A 22,796-nucleotide genomic window follows, 5' to 3' on the forward strand; every position below is an offset into this window, starting at 1 on the left:
TCCCTCAGGGAAGATCAAAGGTTTGGTGAAACACACAGGGATCCTCCTCATCTCACTCACTAGATCTCCATTGGCTCTCTGCAATACACACATCCACATCCACATCCACACACGCACGCTCACGTTCACGCTCACGCTCACGCTCACTCACGCTCACACACACACACACACACACACACACACACACACACACACACACACACACACACACACACACACACACACACACACACACACACACATGCACAATGGGTGTACTCAAGTCAATTAATTACTCAACGACCAGTTGAACTTGATATTAATTTTTGTAGATCTGCTTTTCACTATATTTGAAATAGGGTTAAGTGGTTCATTTACATTTTACTTTTCCCAATGTCATGTGTACTTTCGCCCCATGAGTCAGAAGTACAATATTTGTCTTTGAAATGTAGTGGAGTGAAAGACATAAATATCCAAAAATACAAATACTTAAGTACAGATACTAAAAATATATATCCTTGAGTACAGTACTCAAGTAAATGTTCTTCGTTACTGTCTATTGAACATGCACACACACCCCTGCAAGCTTCAAGATACTCTCTTGCAAACCAGTTAGTTGAATTCCAGCACCCCCTGCTGGTGAGATTAGTGAAGCAGTACATTTTTGTCCAGGCAGGATGCAGCACTGTTATCTCAGATGAGTTCAGTGGTAGGAAGTAACAAAGTACATTTACTCAAGTACTGTACTTGCAATTTTGAGGTACTTGTACTTTACCCGAGTATGTCAATTTTTCAATACTTGACTACATCTCAGAGTGAAATATTGTACTTTTTACTCCACTACAATTAGTTGAAAACTTAAGTTACAGGTTGCTTTTTATATCTAGATTATTATTACAAAACATACATTAACCAATTAAGCCGTTATACTTGAGTTAATCGAAAATAGCTAATCTACAAGTTCACCAAATCACAAGTCGTGACGCGTGATTTGGGAACCAACCTGAGCTTTGGGCAAACCACGCTCCCGGAGAGCTGCTGGAATCCAAACCACGCCCCCGACCGTCTCCATTGGCTGGCTGTTTCTTGTTGCTGTCAAAATATACGAGTCTGTTATATAGGTTATAATAGTTGCTTCTCTGCTGGCTATATCCAAAGAGTTTATAAATAGATGGAGACGGTGGTCTTGTGCACCCGTTTGTCAACTGTTGTTGTGAAAATATGCTAGTCTGTTATACAGGTTAATAATTGCTTGATTGCATGGCCATGCTCTCTCTCTCTCTCTCTCTCTCTCTCTCTCTCTCTCTCTCTCTCTCTCTCTCTCTCTCTCTCTCTCTCTCTCTCTCTCGTGATATATGTGGAGTGGAATGAAGAGATTTTAGGCTGCAGAACAGCTCTGTTAACCCCCACAAATATGTGTTTCTACACCGCAGCGGTCCCGTTCTGCGTTCTCCCTCACCAGTGACGACTCCCCAGAGAAAGGCCCAGAGGAGGTGGGTGCTGGGGCGCTTGAGAGCTTACAGGAATACACGTCCCTGAAGAGGGAGCCCAAGGCTGCCTCTCTGCCCAGCTGGAAGAGCATGGACCGCCTGGACAACTCCAGTAAGAACCCCATGATGCTGAGGCCCTGCACTACATTCACTGACCACACTGCTGAGGCCCTGCACTGCTTTCACTGACCACACTGCTGAGGCCTAGGGCTTTCACCAACTAGTCGACTAGTCGACTAGTATAACCACTAGTCGACAAGTTTGTTCTTTTCCCCATTGTTTTAATGCTATAGTAATGGCCCATTACTATTATTATTATCCTCCTTCCTTTATTTTTTATCAAAATGGGATCAAAAGTATGCCCAATAATATCCTATTATTGGGCAATAACCCCCTTTTGAGAATCGTTGGAGACACTATTGTGCTGCTGTGCTGCTGTGCCAGAAGCGCTTCCCTAACAACGGCAAAATAAATATATATATATATATATTTTTTTTTTAGGTAAATTTCGAATAGTCGATTAGTCAACTACCACTGGGTCAAATTAGTCGACCAGTAAAAATCTCTAGTCGTGAAAGCCCTACTGAGGCCCTGCACTGCTTTCACTGACCACACTGTTGAGGCCCTGCACTGCTTTCACTGACCACACTGCTGAGGCCCTGCACTGCTTCACTGTCAGCATTCACTGACAGTGAAATTGCAGATCTACAAGTTCACAATGTGATGTGATGCATTGTGAGCTTGTAGATCTGCTATTTCCATTATTTTTGGCATTTGTTTTACATTTTCAAAATTATTCAAGTGAGATGCGTTGGTTTTATAGACTATTATTTAACAGCAATATTAATATAGCTGCAATATATATGACACCTGAATTTACCCACGGAATAAAGGTCTATATATTGATGATATCCATCTATCGATACAGACAGACAGACGGTCAGACTTTCTATCTAGAAACGCTCGGGAAGGCATTGCCGAGCACTGGAATTGCGTGATGGTTTCACACACAGCGAGCAAAACCTCGGCGAGCAAAGCCCGATCTTGCGTCCGATCGGGGGTTTTGTCGGCGAGCGCCAAAAAAGGTCCCCGACAGCATAATTGGACCAAATATATTGCATTGTGTAGCCTAGTAGCCCTTACAGATTTAGTTAGACTGAGACGATGTGAAGTATTGTGTTTTTTTCCATTGTGCACTGTGCACTCAATATTTGGCTTTGCTTGCACTAAAGTGTATGCAACGTTCTGCTTTGTCATCCCTTCAACTTAATGCAAAATGTGCGTGTCTGCAAATGATACAACAGTCACTGCCATATGGTGGCACAAGAAACCAGGTGCAAGAATATATACTGTAGAAGATGTTACCGAAACATCAGGGGTGGGCTGCCGGTGGAGCCTACTGGAGCGCAGCTCCACTAGCTTTGAAGCTGCACGCTCGCCCGCATATGCACAATTTGCAGTTTTGAGTTTTCGCACCTCGCTAACAAAACCTGCCGATCGACACTGAGTGTCACAGCTTGAATGAACCGACCTGGTTGGATGCATATCAATGGTCCATTGTGTGAGCTGCTAAGTAGTCTACTGTAGGTGTCAGATGTTCTGTCTGAAGCAGTCAAAAGAGTTGGATAACAGTGGCTGATGGATTCATGAATTAATTAAATTACAGAGGTGACTGCAAAGGTAAATGCATGATTATGACAACACTACAGTTTCCCCATTATTCAAATAAACAGAATAATAAATAAAATATTTAGATTATTATTAAGAAACACACATTACAATTTACGACCTATAGCTGTTGCACCCCTATTTTCATTCCTCTTCTGCCTCTCATCGTGCGGCCTTGTGACCCCGGTTCCAGGCGCGTCCTCGGTGCTCCAGAGCCCGGACGGCAACTGGATCGCCCTGCCGAGCTCGCAGCTCTCGCGGCCCAGCCTGCTGGCCAAGAGGAAGAGCCTGGTGTACAGCGTTCTGGAGAAGGAGTCCGGCGTTGTCTCCGCCTACGACGAGATGGGCTCCGAGTCGGACGGCGGCGATGACGAGCGCGGCTGGGTGGCGGCGCTGCGGCAGTTCCGCCGCAAGCTGTCCGACGAGACCTACTACACAGACTCACAGCATGACCCCGAGTGGACGTACACACAGGTTGTTATTTTTTCTTTCTTTTTTTAAGGCTTAGTTTTTGTTTAGATTGTATTCTTTTTTTTGTTTATTATTGTGATATGGGGCAAGATTCTACATGCTCATAAAAATAGCAAAAATAGTCCAATCTCTCCAATCTGTATGGTAGAGTATGTAAATACAATGTCACTTTTAATAGCAATTGGGGTGGTTGTATTTGGTCTCCCTGCTCTTCTATTGAGAGATTTAGATCCTGTGTCTAGACAAGACCTTTGACATGATCCTGTTTCTGGTTTGAAACAAACTGGTTTAATAATTTGATTTCTCCCCTGAACAAGCAGGCATGTTTTAGTTCCTCTGTAAAAGATTTCAGCACTTGTACAGGAGACCTGGTTTCAAATCCGGGATAGAACAGGAAAGTCATATAGTGCAGCTTTAAATGAAATGTTTTTCTCAATTGTAGTTTTTCGTTATTTCGTCAGTTTTAGTTGACTATAATAACTCTTGACGTACACCCAGCACATTCCGATCACCTCTCCGTCGTCGGGTCAGTTCACCAACACGGAGACCCTCAACTCGGACTCGGAGGCCTCGTCGTCGGTGGTGTCCTCCGCCGCGCGTCCCCGCAAACCTCCCCACAACCTGCTGAAGAAGAGAGGGCCGACGGAGACCCTCTACCACCACCATCACCACAACGTACCTCCATACCCGCTCCACCCAGACACACTGGACGTCAACTTTAACCCCAAGGTCATTCGTCCCCACCTTCACTACTGTTAACTTTACACTAACAATATACAGTATATAATATAAAGTATTATATCGATATAATGTATTTTCGGTTCTATAATACTGTAAAAAAGAAATTCATGTCTAGCAGGACCCCCAAATAAAAAAAATACTTTATTTGGCCGCAGACCTCCCATAATTTTTTGACATAGCCCCTCATACAAGATTTGTGTTGTTAAAATGTTTTTTGAAAATAGCTAATCAGCTTTTTTCAAACAGCCGCAAGGTAAAGGTGATTAAACTGATTTCGATGTCATATTAACTCATTTTGCGGGGGACCCCCTGGAACCCCCTCAAGGACCCCTGGGGGTCCCCGGACCCCACTTTGGGAACCACTGGATTAAACGATAAAACATTTCGACTCACAAGAGGTTCTAGTTAAGACTTGTCTTGTTGTGGATGTTATTGTGAAGTGAAAGTGATATAAATTGACCTTCAGGTGTTGGGAGACAGCAGCGAGGCAGACGAGAGGCACAATGAGGGTCACGTGCGAAGGTCACGGAGACGCAGGAAGAGCAGGAGAGGGTCGCCAGCAGAACAGGGCAGGACTGAAAGCCAGAGCCACACACAGTCCATCTACCCGCTAATACAGGTAAACTTTTACTGTACCTCACACAGTCCATCTACCCACTGGTACAGGTACAGTTTCACCACACACAGTCCATCTACCCACTAGTACAGGTACAGTTATACCACACACTGGTACAGTGTTTACTAAACAATGGGTCCGGACCCATTTTTGGGTCACAGGCCGATTTATATGGGTAGTTTTCTTTCTTTCTTTCTTTCTTTCTTTCTTTCTTTCTTTCTTTCTTTCTTTCTTTCTTTCTTTCTTTCTTTTAATGCAAATATCAAGTCCAAAAGAATGTCAAACTTTTTTGGGTCTCAAGCTGAAAGGTTTGGGAAACACTGCACTGGTACACTGCTTCTATTGGTCATTGGTAATTACTTTTTATAATAAATAATGTCTCCATCTACAATGTTTTTGTAGTGAGAGATGATTTTGTGTTCAAGTCATTGCCTTTGTTGTAGAATATATTTTCACCACTAGAGGGAAGCAACCCATCATCTCTCTCTCGCTCTCTCTCTCTCTGTCTCTCTCTCTCTGTCTCTCTCTCTCTCTCTCTCTCTCTCCCCGGCTGTCTCTGTCTCTCTCATAGGAGGACAGTGACTTCCTGCTCAATGCGTTGCTGAAGAGGACTTTTAGTGAGGAGCAGTCGGGTCCTGACAGCGTCCCCGGTGTCCCCTCTAAGCCAGCACTCACTGCTGTCCCGGACGCCTCCACGTCCGACGACCTGACCCCTGAGCAGGAGGACCTGGACACGGTGGCCCCTAACTCTGTGGCCCCCAGCCCCTCGGAGGAGGCCCCCTCCCTGACCTCCCCTGGTCTCTGCTACTCTCCCCCCAGGTTATTACAGTAGTTATTACTTATTTATTTTTTTCCTTTTGACTTCAGTTTAGTTTTGATTGGTTTTCAAAGTCGATTTGTGAGTTTCGTTTTTAGTTTAGTGTTTGTTAGTTTTAGTGTTATTGTTTTTTTTTATTGTAATATGGGGTAGTCAGGGGTGAAAGTCAACAAGCTCAAACAAGTGGTGAAAATAGCAGATCTACAAGCTCACAACGTGTCACAATGTGACTCCAGGGCTTATACAGCTTACCTTCCAGAATATTGGAAGGTAAGATTTCATATCCACCCAAAATATTTGACTTATGTATGAAACATTGACAAAGACTATATAAAACATATATATATAAGACATTTTCTCTGTGATTTTTGTTAGTTTTGTAAACACACAATACAATTTCAGTTGGATATTTTTTTACTTTTTCAATTCTAGTTTTGCTTATTTCATTAGTTTTAGTTAAACTATAATGGCCTGGACTGCTGGCGTAGCGGTCCAGGCACCTAGGCTCAATGTAGCCTGACAGCGCGTCGCAGGTTTGATTCCCAAGCCCGACGGCCTTTGCTGCATGTCACTCCCCATCTCTCTCTCCCCATTTCCTGTCAGCCTAACTGTCCTATCAAATAAAGGCATAAAAGCCCCCCCCCCAAAAAAAATAAACTATAATAAACCTTGCTCTCCCCCACCAGCAGCCCAGGACCAGTGGACCCCTTGGAAGAGGAGCTCCACTCCAAACTCAGCCGTCTGGCCGGCCGGGCCAGCAGCCAGGAGGACGACAGCTCCTCCGAGGACGACAAACCCACGCACAGGGAGACGTCCTGGCTCAACGGCAGAGACAGAAGCCGCCGCGAGGCGGGCGGGAGACCGCGGGACAGGTCGAGCAGCAAGGAGGGACAAAGAAGCGGCGAAGCGGCGGAGCAAGCGAACACGGAGGAGGGCAGAGCGAGGGAGAGGAGGCTGGAGAGAGGGAAGGGCTCTGAGGAGAAGGCAGACGACAAGGTGGAGGAGAAGCGAGGAGGGGAGGTGAGCAGGAGAGAGGGAGGCAGGCAAAGCAAGAGACAAGAGAAACGAGAGGTGGAGGAGGAGGAGGGAGCAGAGCGGAGAGCAGGGGGGGAGAGGAGGAGCGGCTCCAGCGCCAGTTCTCCTGCTGTTACCCCGTCACCTCTGGAGGAGGCGCTGTTGGACGGACAGGTGAGATGTTAAATGTGTTTGTCTGTCTGTCTTCTCTAAACGTTTGGAAGCTAGTCTGTGTGTTGTCTTTTTCATCCCTTCTTCCCCCTCTGTCTTCTACCCATCCTCACTGTGTCCCCTTCCTCTCCTATCCACATATTTCTGTGGCATTCAATGTCCTCTTTCTCTCTTTCTGTTTCTGGTTTCTCTCTCTCTTTCATCTGTGCTGTCTACTCTGTCCTTGGATGCTTCCCTGCGGGGATGTGTACGTACGTGTGTGTGCGTGTGCGTGTCAGGAGGGAGTGGGACAGAAGGACTTGGCACTACAACGGCGGCTTGAGTTGCTTAACTCTCTCTTACACCAGGTGAGAAGAACCAGCAGTATCTCTGGGCAAGATGCTCTGTTTGAAGACTGACTTACACACCAAAACATGCACCACTCACTCACACACACCTGCAATTTCCGCCGACACACATAAACAACAGTGATAGATGAAAGATTGGTGGAGCAGTGGTAAAGTACCTGCCCACCACCACACCGCGGAGTCTAGGGGTTCTAATCGACTGCGGTGCATCCGGCGGTGCACACCGGACCCGGACACGTCTAGGGGTTCTAATCCACTGCAGTGCATCCGGCTTTGTCGAGCATTTATACGAACACAATTGGCCCGTGTTCGGGGAAGGGAAGCCCAGAGCGGGGAGGGTGATATTTGTCACTGCATGTAGTCCTACGGGCTGGGGTGGCACCTATCAGCAGGGAGTGTTGGGCAGGAGACGGGACTCCCGGGAGGAGTAGGACGGAAGTGCTGTGCCCTCCCAGTAGGGGCTCCTCACTGGCAGGTAAGCCAGTAGGATACAACAGCATCTGGGAGATGGATTGCTGAGGTGGAGCGCAACACCTACAATCAGCTCCCAGTACTTACCGCATGACTTGCCGCAACCAAGCCGCTACTCATACGCTGAGATGGTGGTGCCCGGGATCGGACCCATGACCTTGTGGTTGAAAGGCGAGTGCTCTACCGAATGAGCTACCCGGACACTAATAATGTAAAAACTAAACTGGGGGGGAAAAGGCTAAAATGAATTTGCTACTCTTAAAAAAAGGATGGAAAGTCAAGTACATAGAAGCAGAACAAGTAGAAATGCAGGCAAAGTAAAGGACAAGGATGAAACACAGCATTGACATCCCTGTCCAAGGAGCAGAGGCAGAAGAACATCAAATGAGAAGATATAACCATTAATTCAGACTTATTTTAACACACTGCATAGAATCTTGTTCATACCCATTCACTCTTCAATTCGTTTAACAGTGCGTAGAATCTCATCCTCTCTGCTTGTTAGAGCTTGAATAGGTGAATCCCGGTAAAAACTGTCATCCTGTATTATACTTGTTTGATAAATGAAATCCACTTCAGTCATGACGAGTAAAATACTTTAGTGTTAAAGGAGATTTCAACTTTTATACCTTAAGACAGGTGAGACGTGGATTGCTGCTTTTAGATAATGTAATTTTATGTTTTATTCCATAAAAAACAGAATCAAGTACGTACTAATAACATACATGAGACCAGACACACAGGAAGGCAACAAGCTGGACGGACACACACACAGACAGACAGACAGACAGACAGACAGACAGACAGACAGACAGACAGACAGACAGACAGACAGACAGACAGACAGACAGACAGACAGAGTCACACAGTCACACAGACACACAGACACACAGACACACAGACACACACACACACACACACACACACACACACACACACACACACACACACACACACACACACACACACACACACACACACACACACGTTGAACGTCTCATGTTGCATATGTGGTATATGGCCATATGTAAGATGATTCAACCCGTAGTTGTAATTATTCATGTTCATTGTTAAGGTGTCAATGGCTAATGCTCCTCTCGCATATGCCACCTCTATGGCAGTGGTCTATTTCTGTCCATTTTCACAGCTTCCATTGTAAACTAACATGATGTAAATGGTAAATGATGCAGCCAGGTGCATTTATATAGCGCCTTGGCCTTTATCCAAAGCTCTTTGACAAAAATACACATATTTAGAACTAATGACTAACATAATCTTGCTCATGTAATATTCGAGAAGCTGTTTTTTTTATATATTTGTTTTATTTCTGACATATCAATGAATCAACACGAAAACATTTGAATAGATTGTATTATACTTTGTTGTCCAATGCTGTAATACGAAGATAGTTGAATTAGCCGCAATGCGATGCATGTGAGCTGCTCATTGCTATGATGCAATGAGCTTGTAGATCTGCTATTTTCATTTTTATTTTTCATATAATTGTTCATTAATCATAATCGAGGCAATAGTTTCAAATAATTGTTATATTGATTTGAAATCATATCGTCCAGCCCTAATTCACCACCATATAATTATTAACATATAACTGACCATGAATCATTTTCTGTTGACTATTTGAATTGTTTAACTGTTACAGTATATACATAAAATACATAACATAACATCTTATAAAATTGTTCTAGGCTCAAGAGCGTTTATTGTCACATAGACATACAATACAGTTGTACTTAAAGCATCCTCAACAGTTATTGAATTGTCTCGCCTAGTCAAATCTGTGTTAGCTACTCACCGATCCCTCACAGCAGTCAGAGATGTGTGAGCGCAGTGTACTCAAATGTTTTACTTAAGTAAAATGATCAATACTGTAATGTAGAAGTACTCTGTTACAAGTAAAAGTCCTGAATTCAAAATTTACTTGAGTAAAAGTACAAAGGTATTGGTATCAAAATCTACTTAAAGTACCAAAAGTAAAAGTACTAAAATGTTTGAAAATAGCAGATCTACAAGCTCACAATGTGTCGCATTACGACGCGTTGAGAGCTTGTACATCGGCTATTTTCAAATAGCCTTCAGTATGTATAAAATAGGGCTAAAGTGGTAAATGTATGTTTTATATTGTAACAATGTATATCTGCAAAGTAACTAGTAACTAAAGTTTTCAAATAATTGTAGTGGAGTAAAAGTAAAATATTTGTCTCTGAGAATGTAGTGGAGTAGAAGTAAAAGCACTGATAATTGGAAATACTCCAGTAAAGTAAAAGTAAATTGTACTTAAGTACAGTACTTTAGTAAATGTACTTAGTTACTTTACACCACTGTGTGAGCGTCATTGTGTTGACCTAGATGGCAGTGGCTCGGCTCTTTGTAGTGGACCAGAGCGACTGGCTCTCACAAGGACCCATTTCTCCATCGACATTAATCCCCGGTCAATAACTTCATCTCACAGTCCATCTTTGCTTTTCACTTGTTTTTGTAATTCATGACTGAGTGGTACTGGGAGACAGTAAAAATACAGTGATGTTATGGTGCGTAACCTTTTCATTTCATCTTGCATTTTCTCATCTTTAATGAGAGCGGCCGCTATAGCCAGGTGCCCAAAGCCACAGCCTTTTAGACCATCAACAGCTAGCGTGGCTAGACGAGAGAGGATCAATGCATCCCCTGGTCCCAATGATCAAAGCTTCAGCTGCTGATTAAAACATTATTGAATCGCATCCATCTCTCTTTCCTACTCCCCCTGTTTTCATCTATTTAGAAATTCGTTTTTCCGTCACCTTCACAGGTTGTGCTCACAGTTCCACCAGCACAGACCAGCCCCTTTCACATTCAAAATACACCAGTACACTACAAGCTTTTTATTTCTTCATTTTGAACATAGAAATTATTTGGATGCATTTTTACTGTTTGTAAGCAAAACTAACCTTCTTATTGGGCCTATAGCATGAAGCTGGGATACTAAAGATTTTCTATCAGCAAAAACAACTATCATTCAGCTTTTAGACAAGTATACTGTTGAACCTTGAGGCAGATGGGGCTACAGCAGCAGAAGACCCCACCGGGTGCCACCCCTGTCAGCTAAGAACATGAAACTGCGTTTATTAGCACAGGCTCACCTAAATTGAAGATTGGAAAAACCTTGCCTGGTCTGATGATTCTTTATTTTTGCTGCGACAAAGGGATGGAAGGGTCAGAATGTGACGTCTACAACAAGAATGCATCCATCCTGCCTTTGTGGTGGTGTAATGGTGTGGAGGATATTTTGTGGCACACTGTGGGCCCCTTGGTACCAAATTGAGCATCTTGTTGAATCTGTGCCCCGAAAGATTAAAGGCAAAATGGGGTCCAACACGGTATTAGCAAGGTGTACCTAATAAAGTGGCTAGTAAGTAATTTAATTGAACTGAATTTCATTGGAGAACATCTTGACATAAACAGTAGAGAGGAAAGAGGGAGAGTGTCATCCACTGTGAACATTTTTCACTTCTCTCTCCATCTTCATTTTGATACCTCCCACTCCCCACCCCCTTCTTTCTTCACTTTTACCAACAATACCTGACCTCAGTGCTGCTCCCAGGCTGAGCACACATGGAGGTGTGTGTTCACAATGCAACCAATTGAAAGTGTCTGAGTGTGTGTATGTCATTGCTTACGTTACGTATCAGTTGAACAGAGTTGAGTTTGTGTTTTTGTGTCACATTGTAATTTTCATTTTTTTAAAGCATTTCCACCTTAACTTATGCAAACACGTAAGGCATCCTGACACCATACAGTCACACTGTACCTTCCATTTATAACATACATATATTTGACGTAATATTAAAACTGACTGAACAGAGGAACGAGCGTTTTTGTACGGGTGGTTTGTAATGAATCACCTTCCCAACTCACAGGCAGAGAACTCCCAACGAAGGATGAAATGACGTGTGGGGGGTGCAGGGAGAGAGCCTATTTATTGTATACAAAGATAAGAGAGGAACTTGTTTTTCTCACGGAACCAGGCTACCCAAAACAATAGATACCAGGCCTGTGCCATGTCATCTTGACTTTTATGATATTCAGATGGTCGGAACATAATCATAAGGAAAAAGCTGAACAACAGGATGTAAGCACAAGTGGGACCACTTGCCTGACGCACCTCCGACAGAGCCATTGTGCTTGCTGCAGGGTCACCCTTCACTGACGTTTCGCTCCTTTCATCCCAGAACATCTCTGGGGGGTGGAGTGGCGGCAGGGAGACGTCCCTGTCACCAGCTGAAGGATGCTTATTCTACCCACACTCTGTCACACTCTGTCCCCTGTGTTGTTGTTTTTTGTGTCTGTAGAATGAGTCCCAAGGGACTATGCATGGCAGGGACGTCCATCTCCCTGAGTCAAGCGTGGGCCTGGCTGCTTATACCACAGCCTCAGGGTGGTGGAGTAGCAGCAGAAACGATTCCCTACTGCCCCCTGTCTAAGCTCCTTGCCTTCCCTATGCCTTGCAATTCCTCCTGAGCCACAGCCAGAAGCTCCCTTGTTCTGCCTCCTATGCCAGGTCTTTGAGGGCCTTCTTCAGCTTGGAGCCTTTGATCCCAAGGGACTTTAGGAGCCGTTGGGTGGATACTTCGAAGTTTAGCCTCTACACCCGACTTCCACTTGCGAGCATTCGATTGAGTATACTTTTCCCTCTTTCTCTCAAAGGCAGCCTCCATTCCCTCTTCCCATGACGACCGTCTTAGTAGAGGTGGACCACAGCACGATGTCTGGTCATAGAGAGGTCATCGGGACCTTCAACTGACGGTCTAGGTCAGCCCTCATGTCTCACTTGCCTCCGGCTGACAGGAGGGACTGTATGCTCTCGGTGTTGCTCTGAGGCTTGCCCCCTTGCTTGACAAACTGCTCAGCCGCTGTGCTGTTCCCAGATTTTTTACAATAATTACAATAGTATAATGAATCGATAACAACCAAAAAGTCAATTCATGATTCCTCTACAACTATAACCTTCCTGCTGGGCTGCACTATAGAGAGGACTACACACTGATGTGTTGTTTTTACTGTAGACTTCATGCGTGTTTACAGTGTGTCTCTTGTATGTATATTTGTTATGATATTGGATATTTGTACAATTATCCTGCGCTGTGATTGGCCAAAAAGTACCCCGCCTAACCCTGCACCGTGATTGGCCAATCACAGTCTATTCAGGACTGTGATTGGCCAGTGTCACATGACACATGTGCATAGCCCTATATAAGAAACCATAACTTTAAAAAACCATAAAATTGTTTTTTTTAACTTATGGTTTCGTCCATCATAAAGAGTGTTTCAATAAATGTATTTATTTTTTGTACATGATTGGTTGACTCCATTCAGTATTGTGATTAGCTAGCAAGACACCGCCCACTTCACACAGGGTGTGATTTTTTTTAGGTCTATATGCCTTTCTACATCGACCCAATGCCTTTTATCTTTATCCGTGTGTCTGTGTGTGTGTTGTGTGCACGGAGCAGAAGTACTCTGCGGCGTCTCTCTGCAGCATCACCACGGAGGTGCTGAAGGTGCTCAACGCTACAGAGGAGCTGATTGGCGAAGCGGGGAGCGAGAGCCACACCCCCGCAGAATCCATGAGCGCCTCCCCCATCTCCAGCAGTGCAGAGACCTCCAGACTGGACCAGAGACTTACCAAGATGGAGGAGAACGTAAGACACATATGGCTCTTTTTCCCACTATTAGAACCAAGTTAACCGTAACGTGCCGCGTCACGTATTTCACGTGTTTCTGGATTTGTTTCCTGTATATGCTATGGCTGGGTTTCAGATAAGATAATTTAAAAGAAGTGAAAATAGACCATCTACAAGCTCACAATGAGCTTGGCCTCCGTCTTGACTCTGTCCTGGCCTCCGTCTTGACTCTGTCCTGCCCCTAGCCTGGTTCCAAACCATAGACTCCGCCCACTCTCTGAGTGGACTGCCTCTCTTAGTCTGGTGTTGTAATGTGAACCCAGGATTTATTTGGTACAAAAAGTACCGTCCAATGAGAGTCAGAGGTGGGGATGGGTCTAATGAATGAAGCCAATCAGCGAATATCTGCTAAATCAAGCTGTGCGGTGACGTCAGATGTAGGCGGATCCACGGATCTCTTGTGATTGGTTTAGGGAAATTCGAATCCCCTCCCCCTTGTAATCGACTACACTGGAGCCAATGTCAGACTGAAGCTCCACGCAGCTTCAGTCTGATAATCAGGCTATCCTGCCCCGCCTCAGCCTTTAGGTCAGTGGTACTCAAAAGTAGGTACTTGAGGGGGTTCTGCTCCAAAATGAGGAACTGTTTAAACACTTAAAGGAGTTTAAAGGAGTAGTTCACCCAAAAAAATACTTATTTTCTATCAACTACACACACCATGAAGCCTTGAATTCATGGAGATTTTTTAGTTTTTGTCGCATTCCTAAGCCAATAATTTGATGACTAGCGGAGTCTCCTACTGAGTCTCCTACAGACCGATGACCCGGTTATCAAATGATTGGCTCAGGAATGCGACAAAAACAAAACAATCTCCATGAATTCAAGGTTTCATGGGGTGTGTAATTGATAGAAAATAAGTAATTTTTTGGGTGAACTACTCCTTTAAAGATGGGGTGCCATGATATTTTTCAACCCTAAAACCTGATCATAAGGTATTATTATTATGTAAGGATTTTTTTTCAACAACAAAAAAGTGTACAGATATTGTTAAAATTATGTTTTTATGTGGACACGCCTCCAGTTCATTAAGTATACCTGGTTCTCACCTTAGCACCTCCTCCACCACCTTAGCACCACCCACCTGTCCTTGTCCCTCCTCCTCCTCATGCCCACACCTGTTGTGTTATGATAATGAGGGGGAGGGTATGGCTTTGTGATGTCACTAAAGCGCTGTTTCTCTATTGGCACATTTGACCCTCAAGGTTTCAGCCTCCAGGAAGAAACTCCAAATAGTCAGAGAAGACATAAAACACCATAAAAACACCACCGGGGGGCTTTATGAAGTTCTATCAACCTCATAGACACATGAAAATCTGAAAAAGTGCAAAACTATGGCACCACCTCTTTAAGGCCTATTTTATTTTTCAACTATTCAAAATTAGGCGATCTACAAGCTCACAACGTATCGCAATATGAGCTTGTGCTGTTGATTGCCTATTTTTCAAAAATATAAATAGCTTTGTTTAATATTTTAATGAAAATATGGAATTTAGAATAGTTTTTTACACAAATCTTCTCTTATCGGGTTCTCTGGCACAACTTAATGAAGGCAAGGGTAGGCTAAGCCTTCCCAAATGTTATGCTGGGAAATTCTGGGAATTGTGCAAATTATGTATAATATATGTGCAGCATTATTTAGTACATTTTTTGATAATAAATCAGTAAAATCAGGCAAAAATAAGAATGAAATAACATAGCCCTAACCTAACCCTAAAACCGAAATAAAGTAACCAAAAAACGAAAAGAAACTAACAAAATCCGCCCCAAAAAAATAATCTGCTTTGCGCACGTGCACGATTTAGGCGCCCGCGCGCATGGCCAACCCCCCCAGCCTCAAGCCAGATCTCCTAGCCTTTCCAATTGTCACACTCACCCGCCGCCTATGACGCCTTCCCCCGTTTCTCTGCAGGTGTACCTGGCTGCAGGTGCAGTGTACGGGCTGGAGGGAGCGCTGGGGGACCTGGAGGAGTGTGCGCGCTCTGTCAGCAGTGGCACCACGGACACAGAGCTGTCCTTCCTGGAGGACCAGGTGGCCACGGCAGCTGCACAGGTCCAGCAGTCTGAACTAAAGGTACAGTTTACTGTCACCTGCTCCTCTACTTCAGTGGTTCTCAACATTTTCAGGGCGCAACCACCCCCCCCCCCCCCCCCAAATAATCATATTTGAACTGGGGACCCCCCAACCTTTACAAGCACTTGGAATTGTAGGAGTTGAGGCATTACATTTTGTATGACTCTGCCCCACAGATAAATATTGCGAAAATAGCAGAACTAGAAGCTCACTGCGCCTCGCAATGTGAAGCGTTGTGAGCCTATAGATCGGCTATTTTCACAATATTTGCCTCTTTCTTATATTATTTGACAATTTGGCCAATGTTTGACAATTTTTTATAGTATAGTTTGTTGGTTACTTTTGATGTAGTAATGGTCTTATTATTAGTTTATTTTTATTTGGTTTCATTTCCGAGGTATTAAAAAGGTCCTTAAATTAATTGTCCCTTAAGAAATGTATAGATACCCATACACTTATACTGTATGTTGGTTTGTTTACTGTTGAGTTAGAAAACAATGTTGCACATTAAGTTAATCATCTGGGGACCCCCCAAAAATCATTTGGGGACCCCCCCTGGGGGTCCCGAGCCCCAGTTTGGGAACCCCTGCTCTACATGCAGTCTGAACTAAAAGTACAGTATTACTGTCACCTGCTGCTCTACATGCAGTCTGAACTAAATGTACAGTATTACTGTCACCTGCTGCTCTAAATGCAGTCTGTACTAAAGGTACAGTATACGCTTTACGCGACATACTATAGCCTATACCGCTTGTGCTATAACCACGCCCCGCTTCTGTGACCAACGCGGAACTGCCTCTCGTCTACCAAAAACCACACCCGCTTCTGTGACGCACACGGAACTGCCTCTCGTCTACAAGTTTTTTGTTTTTGACCCCGACGGAGCGCGCGCCGTCTCAAGCGAACTTGAGCCACGAGAGGCACCGCTGAGCGAGCTTAAGCGAGCGAGTCGCTGTGCCGAACGTTGCGAAGTTCGCTTGAGCCGACTCAGCGTCGTCAGAGTTATGTACCGATAGGCACCGAATCGTAAATCATGTTTTGGCAAGAGCTTTTGGCCCAACTAACTGGCGGCCAATCACAGCGCGTCCTTGCACAAGTGCTTTAGGCTTTGGGATGACGCACTGTTTACATTTGCTGCTGTTAGTTTTGGCCTTGGGAAACAAACGGTTTGGCTGTTGCATGCCTGGTTTTATATGTACTGTATGTATGCGTACATCCTGACTGTAGGCTATGTCAGTAACTTTAATTCTGTGATTAGGAACGCACATTTGACAAATCTACGTGGCACTTCCTCCAACCTTCTACTTTATGAGTCGCAACTGGAAAGGGAGAATTCTAAGTGCCTCGATTGTAAAATGGAGTGGTTATATCTGCACAATGTTTCCCTGGAGATATCTAGCTCAGTGAGGTTCAGCTTGGTTTCACTATATTGTGTGAATGCTGTGTGTCAAACAGTTCCTGGTAAAGGGTGTCTTCTCCCTCCAGATATCAAACATCGAGGCCAGGATATCAGCTCTAAAAACAGCTGGCTTGAATGTCACTGCCTGCAATCGCTTCTCCAAGTTCAAGCCAAAACCTAAGGTATAACTGAAGTAAAGTTGACTTTCAAATCATCTCTATCGCTCTGCCCCTTTTCCCTCTCACCCTATACCTGCTTAACACCCTTTATACTTAGCCTTATGTATATTCAAATTAGTACAGTATTCTTAAGAGTGTTCTATTATATTACTTCTCATTATAGCCTCAAACGCTCGACTCATCACGTCATCAACGGAGGAAGCTACCAGCCCCGCCACTTAAAGGTGCACTTCAAGGTAAACAAAAACTAGGCCTAAACACAAACCTTTTTAGCATGGAACAATAATTTCATATTGAACATTATTGCCTCCAATTGTAACTGAAGTAGATGTTTGTTTGTTTGTTATCTGACCATTTTGATGTGAGAGTGGAGTGGAGAAAAGTAGGAGAAACATCATTTGAATGTGTTTGATGTGAGCATGGCTGTCAAATTGAAAATAAGATGAGAACTACCGTTAGAAGGATTGCTCTCGGTACAATGGATCCCTTTAACAACAATATGATATTGTCAAGATATGCCATATCCCCCTCATTATATATGACCTTGCTGAAAGAAAGCCCTTCAAGCACACTGAAGACAAGCAAGGATACAAGTTATAAAGCTTTTATTGTGTCAGGACATACATATCAAATAAAATATTCAATAAAAACACCAGGGGTGTCCTTGGCACTTTTGTTGATTTTAATATGCATGTCTTGACACAATAAAGGCTAACTTTTATCCTTGCTCGTCCTGATTGTGCTTGGAGTTTGTGCTTTCTTTCATATACTGTATGAACTGTTATAGACTCTGTGAGCACCTCTTCATGCCCTGGACTGGAGTTGCCACTTTCTGAACTCTAATCGAGAGCACTCAGGTAGCCTTTGTTCTATGTATGACCGTGGCCTTGATTTTCAACTTTTCAACCCAAAAGTAAATTTTCTCTTCATCCAAAAGATTTCATGAAAATCTGCCCATCCATTGTCATTTTTTGCCTTGATTGTGACCTTGACCTTTGACCAAACAACACTTGCTGCAGCACCTAGATTTATTCTAAGATATTCTGCTTGCACAAGATAATCAATATTGCTATTAAGCAAAAGAAAGACAAATCTCTTGCCTCTGCCGATCATAAACCGGCAAGAGAGAAGACTGATCATTCCTCAGATTTTCCTCAGATTTTAACATCAATACAATACTTGCTACAGTGTATGACTTAGGCTCATATTCATGATCACATCCTCCTCTTAAGAGATTTTGTCTGTGCATGGATTTTTACTCTTACCACTGCATCTTCAAAAAAAGAAAATATTATTGAGTCGTGTGGATATCGGGATTCACATGGGAACGGTGTTGCTCCAATGTGGAGCTTGGATATTTTGGCCAGCCTGTGATGTCAGTCACCTATGACTGATCTGTCGCCAGTTATAAAACTAAAGTTAAATATTTGTGGAAAAATAAATTACTAGAGGTAATTCTGTGGTCTACTGGCACAAAGTGTCCAGAAGTTTGCAAGATTACCTCCGGACAGACAGACAGACACACTCATAGACAACTAGCCTCCTGCAGGGCCATGTTGTAATTTTGTTTCCTTAATCTACTGACTTACTGACTGATGTACGCATATTATATGTGGGCGAGAGATATTGGGGGCAGGACTTTTGTTCACGCAGTCACTTACTTTCTAGCTTAAAGAGCAAATTGGTTGCTGAATGGATGCAAATGCATGCGCTAGACAGAGGCTAAGTAACAGAGAAGCTCCATTCGTTGTGAAGCCAGCAAAAGGAGACACAGAATATAGCACGGCAACGTTCCTTTAACAGCCAACAAGGAGTCGGTTTTATTTCATGTAAAATGAATGGAGTTTTTTTGTTGCTGTTTCTTTACTTTTCTTCTTCTTTTTTTTGCCTTCAGCAACGTCCACACAATAGCTCTGATTCACTGTGGCTTTTCACAGTGAATCATCCACAGCTCCAAAGAGACACGGGACACAGGACAATAGAGTGGACTCAGTGACCACGGCATGTAATCATAGCATTGATAGCAGATGAGCATTGACCAGTGGATCCTTTCAGCGAGTCTCTCATCTGTTCCAAATGTACTGGGCAGGTTTTATTCTAAGATATGACCAGATGATGCAGGTTCTCCTAAAAGGTTCATTTGGATGGCTGTCAATAGTCTATCTCAGGGGTAAACCTGTGGGCCGTGAAGATATTGCAAATAATTGGCAAAACAGTGAGATGAAAAGAAATGGAAGTCTTGAACACTGTCTTCACTTACAGCAGTAGTTTATTACAACGTTTCGGTCTAAACGACCTTCGTCAGGCATCTGGGTCACATGAGCAACAGAAACATATATATAGAAGCACTCAGAGAGGCGAGGTCCAATCAGGGATCCCTGATTGGACCCTTATGTGACCCAGATACCTGATTTTCAATATGGCTCTTGTATTAAATGTCTATAAATAATCAAACAAAAACAGAGCAAACAGACATCACATAGAAATCATACACATACATAATAACGATATGACAACCAAAAACAGAAAATTACATCACAAAAACCCAGATACCTGATTAAGGTCGTTTAGACCGAAATGTTGTAATAATAATAATACATTATAAGTAAATAATAATAAGTGAAGACAGTGTGCAGGACTTCCATTTTTTCATGTTGCACTGGTTGCCTGCTCCTACGCACCTGTCCCAGTCGATATGCAAAAGGACCTTTCTTTACAAAACACTAAGATGACAAAACAATATGAATATAAAAAACAATGTACTCCAGCTGGCCCTGGAACTCCGGGCACAAACACAAACAGAGCCAAGAGATAGAAAACCCATTGGACTAAACCAAATTATAAAACAGCAAAAGGAAAACTACCTGACACACTGGGAAGAAGCAACACAAAAGCAGAGTAAACTAGAATTCTATCTGGCCCTAAACAGAGAATACGCAGTGGCAGAATACCTGAGCACCGTGACTGACCCAAAACAAAGAAAAATCTTAACTAGGTACAGACTCAGTGAGCACAGTCTTGCGATCGAGAAAGGTCGTCACAGGCAGACCTGTATCCCGAGAGAAGACAGACTATGCACCCACTGCACACAAAATGAAGTGGAAACCGAGCTACACTTCCTAACCGTCTGTCCATTGTACCAAGACAACATCAGAGACACATACTTCCCACAGATTACAACCACACACGGAGATTTTGAAAACATGACCAATGACAAAAAACTCCCATATCTGCTGGGCGAAGTACAACAATGTGCAAACACAGCAGCAAGATTCGTGAGTTGCTGTAATAGGAGAAGGATATCAAACGGAACACAACCACCCTAAAGACTAATCATTGTGTATATTCCGGCACTATACCTGCACCCAGTGATCTTGGTACATAGAAATTGATCTATTGAAGATTCTGACTTTCAAATGTACATATTTTTTGTTTTGATTGTATTGCTGTATTGTTGTATTGTGCTTTCTGCTTTGGCAATGTAAACGTATGTTTTCTCATGCCAATAAAGCCCTTTGAATTGAATTGAATTGTATCCGGTAGGAGACACAAAGAGTCTCCTTTGTATCTCCTACCGGATACATTAGGATCTTTATTATTATCATCAAATTATTGGCTATGGAATACAACAAAAACAGAAAAATATCCATGAATTCAAGTCTTTATGGGGTGGGTAATCGAAAGAAAAAAAGTCATTTAGGGGGTGAACTATCCCTTTAACACGGCAGCCGAAAAGTGGTCATATGGGTGGGCTGCGAAAGCTTTAAAAATGTGGGCCATTATCCAGAAAATTGTTTTTTTTGGGGGGCACCAAATGGGAGGAAGCGGGGAGGAATTATGTTAACTTGTCATGTATTAATTCACTGTCACTAACTGTGGTGTCCTCATTTTTATTTGTAGAAAAGTTGGAGCCGGAGCAACAGGTGTTACAACCATAGTGACAGTCAACAGCACAAACGGCCCCCCCGGGGGGGGGGGGACATTTTAGCCCCCCTGACGGATGGGGCCCGCCCAACTCAGTGCCTTGATCCAGTGTCCACCTCCAGCTCCGGGGCCAAGCTGCTGGGTGCCAACACCTGCCCTGTGCAACAACCCACTCAGCACTCAGCCAGGCATGGCACCAATCGCTTACAAGCGTCTTAGCAGTTAACACAACAATCCTTTTACACCCAGTCCTGGAACCTATAGACCTGAGAACAAGACAGTGTGTCCTCCCCCGTTATCAATTCCTCCTTCGTCTCCCAACCTGTCTGTCCTCCGCAAATCTACGATGGACTTACTGACTTAAGACGACGCACCACAACGGCCGACAGACGGCGTGTCTCTGCCTTAAAACCGTATGGATAAAACCTGCTTGCGAGACACCTTCCTGACCAAAACGAGGCTAGAATTCCCATCTTAAAAATCCACTGTATAGAGGGGGAAAGGGTTTATTTATTTTTTTTTCCTGTCTGTTTGCAAGATTGTTGTAGGTGTTTTAAATAATGTACAATAAAGAGGGGGGGGGGGGGGAAATCATGGGAAATCTTATGTAATTCAGTGTCCCCCCCCCGAAAAAAAAGAAGTTAAACCATATTTAATACCTACTGCATCTCTTCTCACGCAAACGTAATGTACTGAGGAGAAGCAGGAGCCCTTGCCAAGCCTCATGAATGTTTGTGTCACTTTCCACATTTTGGCTGTCAGTTGGGGACTGATTGCGATGTCTTTTTTAACATTTTTAACTGAGATTCATGCATTACCAGAGAAAAGTATTGGTATGTGTATAGTACAGTTACCAGGGCCAAAACTCATTTCTGTCCTCCTTTCTTACCAAAACTGCCCTTAATCTGTGATTCGTGATTGATGGCAATAGTGGAAAGCAAAGAACACTGACCAATGAAATTATTTAAAATGTCTTAATTTTACCATTAAGGATGTTAACTTCCTGACACTAATGTAACAAATTAATGCAGATGTCACTAATTATATACAAAATTGTTCGACTTCAAAGCTTGCTTTAGAAGGCAAACTGCTGATGGGAAGTGTTTTATTATCAGAGCACGGAATTCTGAACTTAGGTCTGATTTACACTAAGTTGGCAACGTTTCTCACACCAAAAATAGCCGATCTACAAGAGCTTGTAAATCGACTATTTTCGGTGCGAGACACTGGCGCGCAACTAAGTATAAATCAGGCGTCACTTCATTCCATCCCCCTCCCCCCAAGTAAGATCAAAATGGCCATCGCCCACAGCGGATCATCTGTTTCCATCTGGTTCTGTTTTCTGCGTCTTCCTTGGTGACTCCTGCCACCTGCATGTCGTCTCTCACTGCATCCATAAACCTCCTCTTTGGCCTTCCTCTTCTCCTCCTACCTGGCAGTTCCATCTTCAGTATCCTTCTCCCAATGTACCCGTCATCCCTCCTTTTACCATGTCCAAACCATCTCAACCTCGCCTCTCTTGCTTTATCCCCAAACCTTCTAACCTGGGCTGATCCTCTAATGTAGTAATATCTGATCATGTCCTTCCTTGTCACTTCTAATGAGAATCGCAGCATCCTCAATTCTGCCGTGTGAATTACAATACACTCCACAATGTTTCAAATGATGTGGCTTTCCAGAAAACGTTACTTTCATGTTTT

General features: G+C 43.5%; 1 protein-coding gene across 1 annotated transcript in view; it reads left to right on the forward strand.

Moving 5' to 3' along the window:
* The window catches only part of myripb (myosin VIIA and Rab interacting protein b), a gene marked incomplete at both ends in the record, with an annotated part of 199,782 nt that extends 178,672 nt beyond the window's left edge, over window positions 1-21,110 (forward strand). The window contains 12 exons of the mRNA XM_080417471.1: window positions 1,413-1,581; window positions 3,331-3,611; window positions 4,107-4,337; window positions 4,816-4,968; window positions 5,537-5,784; window positions 6,469-6,970; window positions 7,252-7,314; window positions 13,293-13,481; window positions 15,433-15,594; window positions 17,080-17,175; window positions 17,336-17,396; window positions 21,073-21,110. Of these exons, the coding sequence (XP_080273597.1) occupies window positions 1,413-1,581; window positions 3,331-3,611; window positions 4,107-4,337; window positions 4,816-4,968; window positions 5,537-5,784; window positions 6,469-6,970; window positions 7,252-7,314; window positions 13,293-13,481; window positions 15,433-15,594; window positions 17,080-17,175; window positions 17,336-17,396; window positions 21,073-21,110 (2,193 nt within the window). The remainder of the gene's footprint in view (window positions 1-1,412; window positions 1,582-3,330; window positions 3,612-4,106; window positions 4,338-4,815; window positions 4,969-5,536; window positions 5,785-6,468; window positions 6,971-7,251; window positions 7,315-13,292; window positions 13,482-15,432; window positions 15,595-17,079; window positions 17,176-17,335; window positions 17,397-21,072) is intronic.
* Between the last annotated feature and the right edge of the window lie 1,686 nt (window positions 21,111-22,796).

Source organism: Gymnoscopelus braueri (genome assembly GCF_963280865.1).
Source record: "Gymnoscopelus braueri genome assembly, chromosome: 21".
Taxonomy (NCBI): Eukaryota; Metazoa; Chordata; class Actinopteri; order Myctophiformes; family Myctophidae; genus Gymnoscopelus; species Gymnoscopelus braueri.